We start from the raw sequence: 4,442 nt of genomic DNA, 5'->3' as shown, positions 1-4,442 counted from the left end.
TGTGGTTCTTATGAGCATATTTCTAATGTATTTTCTGTTCTTAGTTTGCATTGAAATTTATTGAGTCTGTGAAAACTATCTAAAAGGGGACTTAAAATCCCAATTGACAAAGGAGTTTGTACTATTATGAATTCAAAATTGACACTTGAAAACTACAATTTGGATTACAGCTATACCTAATTATTAACTTATATATTTTTTGAAAAAGGTTTTAAATTTAAGAATTTACTAAATTTATTCTTATATTAAGTAAACAAAATGGAAAATAACCTCGTGTAATTCTTATCCGAGAATAAACTATATTAATAATTTATTAACTTAGTAATACACAATTAAGTGGTACATATAAGTAATAAATTTATTTATTTAATGAAACTTTATATTTCTGGTTAAAATTTTTTTAATATATTTTACAAAGTTTTTTTTTATATATACACATTAATCATCTACGGATTTCCCCATAAAAATTCGGTTGCTGAGTTAATTTTGAAAAAGAAATTAAAAAATTCATTGTGATATTCAATGAAATTTTTGAATTTCTTTTCTTTAATTGTAATTATCGTCACGCTTGTATTGGTTAATTAAGCTTTATCACATAGCATCCATGTATATCCTTATTCAATTCAAATTTTATCTGATTAGAGTTCTCGTTTCCTTTAAATACTTTAGAAACCTTAAAAATTAAAATTGTAACTCAGAGAAAACATCATTCAACAACATTCTTCATTAGGGTTTTCTAAGAGTCCTATGATGGAGAGTAACCCTAGACAAACTGTAACTGCTGCTCTTACATACCCTATAGATGATTGCATTCCCTCAACTTCGTATACTTACGATGATTATTTCTCGAGGCTTACTGATTATGAATACTTTGGCAGTTTGCCTCCGGGTATTCGATTTGTGCCTCGTGATGACGAACTTATTGATGACTACTTGATCAAAAAGATCAGGAATGAGGAGCTGCCTCGGAACAAGATTAACGTCCTTAACCTTTACGAGTTCAACCCGGAACAACTTGCTAGTAAGATGAATTGTTTAGTTAGTTTCTGTACATTAATTTGTTTAGTTATTTGTTTCTTTTGTAGGACGAAACTTATTAAATCAATCATTTTTATATTATTTGCTAATCAAGTGAAGATGGGTAGGGTTTTAGAAAGGATTGATATTTTTTTGTTCGTGCTATTTGGTTACAGAAGATTACGAGCCAGCTGGACCGAATGAATGGTACTTCTTTACCCCAAGGAATAGAAAGTATAAAAATGGGCAACGGCCAGATCGAGCTGCAGGTGAAGGATACTGGAAAGCTACCGGGGCTGACAAACAAATTAAACGCAATGGTGAAATTATCGGATATCAGAAGGCTTTGGTATTCTACGACGAAAAACCAAAGGGTGTGAAGACTTCCTGGATTATGCACGAATATCGAGTGAATAATCTTCCACCCCGCCAACGAAAGGGTGCAGATGACATGAAGGTAAACCTATTTTTTATTTGCGCGTTAATCTTGAGAGGTTTTGCAGAGTTCTTGAATTTTATCTATCTACAACGTCGTCCAATGGAGTGTCTTTTTTTTTTTGTAGTTGGACGATTGGGTTTTGTGTAAGGTCTACAACAACGAGGGAAAATGGAACAACGCTAGAAAACGACAACGGGCCAACAAAAATCAGGTTCAAGAACCAAATAACGGCAATGATCAAGCTGCAGCAGGGCAGGAAAAGAATGATCATACACTAGAAGTTCATCGTTTTCCTCCACACAGTTTTCCAAATTATCGGAATCCCTATAACGTGGTTTACCCAGATGTTTATGATGTTCCTCCATATCAGAATGCAGAGATATACAGTAATCTAGCTCCGATTACCATGTTGTCACCAATAAATTCGACTCACGATCTAGTGTCAATGGAGCAATATCACGAGTCATCAGGAATTCCAACGATGGATAGGAACAAATATTTGGATATGGAATCTTTGCTGCATATGGAGAATAAGCCCTATGATTACTCTCTATTATTCCAGCCCCGACCCCTATAATTCTTTTTAGTTTATTTTAGATATTGAATCTGCATTAGACCTTATCTTTTTAGTAGTTTTAGATTCAGTTTTAGATTTTCATTTGATTCATTTTTATTATCTAAGAATATGGAGATTATTTATTGAACATTCTATTAACCATTAATACAGCTAATTTGTATCCTAAGCTATGATTTTGAATTAAAAAATGTAAATTAAGCATTTTGAGCTAATGAGATCTTGAATCTTGAATATTAGATTGACATTTTATATAAGTGCACGCTAATTAAATGGATACTGATTCTTTATTTTTTTGGGCTTTCGCTCTTACCTATTAACAACTATATTGGTTTCTTTTGTGAGGCAAGTTCATGTATAAGAACAATTTGATATTGAATTAATGCCTTGTGATTCAGTAAATAATTTCTGAAGGAAAAATGAATACATATTTGTATAGGCATTTTTTCAACTTTACACATTATTATATGCACTTTATAATTCTTGTTATTAGGGATTGGTGGTGGAGAAGTAGAGACGTGGTGGTAAATTATATTAAAACTTGAGATTTCGTCTTAAAAGGTCAATTTGTTAAAAAGAATAGAACAATTCCTTATACATTGGTCTAAATTTTGGTATATAATTGATGTAGAATTTATCCTTTAACTTGTCATCGCAAGATGGTGGCTCATTTGAATAAATCACTCTTGGCTTTGTATACTTGTTTGAACTTTAGTTAGATTGAATTTTTCGTTAGAGTTTGATGAACTATGTTACTATATTAATGAATAATGTTCTATTTTAAAATTCAAATGTCAATTTTGTTAAAATGAGTGACACATACTTTATATATAGATTGTTTATTTTATAGTCTTTCGGTGTTGAATTTATTCTTTAACATATTAGACGAGTTGTGGTTGAGAGGAAATGAGCATCTAAATTTTTAATAAGTCAGAGATGGCGAGTTGGGGAGGGGATGGTGGGTTTTGGGGGTTGCGGAAAGTTTTTTCTCTTTTTTATTTTTCTTATATATAAATATATTTTCTTATTTTTGTGAGTTTAATGGAAATTACATCATTTTAATGCCATCTAAAAATAATTTTTTAATGAAACTTGTTAGTGAAGATTAAGTCCCTATTTGACAATCATTATTTGGGAAAACCAAGATTTTGAATAGTAATTTATCGAAGAATATGTAATTAAAAAATAGGAAAAATTTTTGAACTCACTTGCAGAATATTTTATTGCGTGAATGTATATTTGAAAATGAGTATGTTGAAAAAAAAAGTTTCAAAATAATGGCTGTCAGAGTTTACATTTTATGATGTACACGAGAATGACATATAGAGCTTGTTTGGAAGTGATTTTTAGAATTGATTTTTTGACCGTTAGGAGAAAAGTAAGGCCCACTTGTGAGAGAAGAAGTCAAATATAACAACTGAAATAGTGAAATAGCGGTCAAAAAATCAATTTTTGGGCTAAAAAAGCACTCCCAAACAGGCTGATAATGCATAAGTTTTGGATGAAAGTAGTCGGATATAATGCACGTGAAATATACCCAAACAGTAAACGACCAATTTGGACGAAAGTGGTCGGATTGGACCCTTCTGCCAATGAAAGGTTAATTTATCGACTTTTTTTTTGGCTAAAATTCAAAGGACATATCCTGAATTCCTAGCAAATGCATAGCATACGACAGATTTATTCGTACTTCAATCGTTCTTTAACAAACATGACCGTAGTATTTTGACCATAAACGACTAAAACTTCCTTGTGGAAAATAAATACGACGACAGATCTTTTTATTCGTACAAAGTACTTCAATTCTCGTAACTGAAGTATAAACCTACGCGGAAGGCGTAACAATTTGAACCCATCTTGAGTTACATAGTTCGGCTAAGGAAATTCATCTTATTTGCCCTTCAGCAAAAGGAACTGCTTTGAAGAGTAAAACCTGAACAGATTATAAGCAGACATTGCTGATATCACAGCCATGAATATCGATGCAAAATAGCCACACAATAAAGCGCCAGCAATTTGCGTGCAAAACCTTGTGAATCTATTGCAAAGCTTCATCCACTGTAAACTGCTTTCACCAGTTACTGCAAACATTGATGCTTGAACCGCGGCTGAATTGGCTGCAAATACTATGTAAACTGCTGCCTGTGATAGAAGGGATATTTAAGCAAATTGCAAAAATAAGCTGATTTATTTGAAGTCAAAGTTCATGTCATATTACTTATTTGAATAATAATACTTGATAAGAATTTTGTTGGTGGAAAAAAATCAAATTTGACAGTAAGTTAAATCCACAAGCACGATAGTTCTTTCTTGCTGTAAATGAACTCGAACACTCAAGAATACTTTTCCAAATTCTTTAAAGTTTGGCATCTAACTTTCTTATAGTTTCTGAGTTGTTTTTATGATAATGTC

At 31.8% G+C, this 4,442-nt stretch overlaps 2 protein-coding genes across 2 annotated transcripts in view; one reads left to right on the top strand and one right to left on the bottom strand.

Annotated features, from left to right (window-relative positions):
- The first annotated feature begins 710 nt into the window (after positions 1-710).
- On the top strand, positions 711-2,157 carry LOC111368745 (NAC domain-containing protein 67-like). Its single transcript, XM_022990167.1, has 3 exons — positions 711-1,021; positions 1,194-1,474; positions 1,581-2,157. The coding sequence occupies exons 1-3, from the start codon at positions 748-750 to the stop codon at positions 2,031-2,033; spliced, it is 1,008 nt and encodes a 335-aa protein (XP_022845935.1). The 5' UTR covers positions 711-747; the 3' UTR covers positions 2,034-2,157.
- A 1,523-nt stretch (positions 2,158-3,680) lies between these two features.
- LOC111368751 (CASP-like protein 2C1) overlaps positions 3,681-4,442 on the bottom strand; it is a 5,064-nt gene continuing 4,302 nt past the window's right edge. Inside the window, exon 3 of the mRNA XM_022990180.1 lies at positions 3,681-4,172. Coding sequence (XP_022845948.1) covers positions 3,921-4,172 — 252 coding nt within the window. The 3' untranslated portion in view covers positions 3,681-3,920. The remainder of the gene's footprint in view (positions 4,173-4,442) is intronic.

The sequence above is a fragment of the Olea europaea genome, chromosome 2 (genome assembly GCF_002742605.1).
Source record: "Olea europaea var. sylvestris chromosome 2, O_europaea_v1, whole genome shotgun sequence".
NCBI lineage: Eukaryota > Viridiplantae > Streptophyta > Magnoliopsida > Lamiales > Oleaceae > Olea > Olea europaea.
The sequence above is the reverse complement of the archived record's forward strand: the minus strand, read 5'-3'. Positions and strand labels throughout refer to the sequence as shown.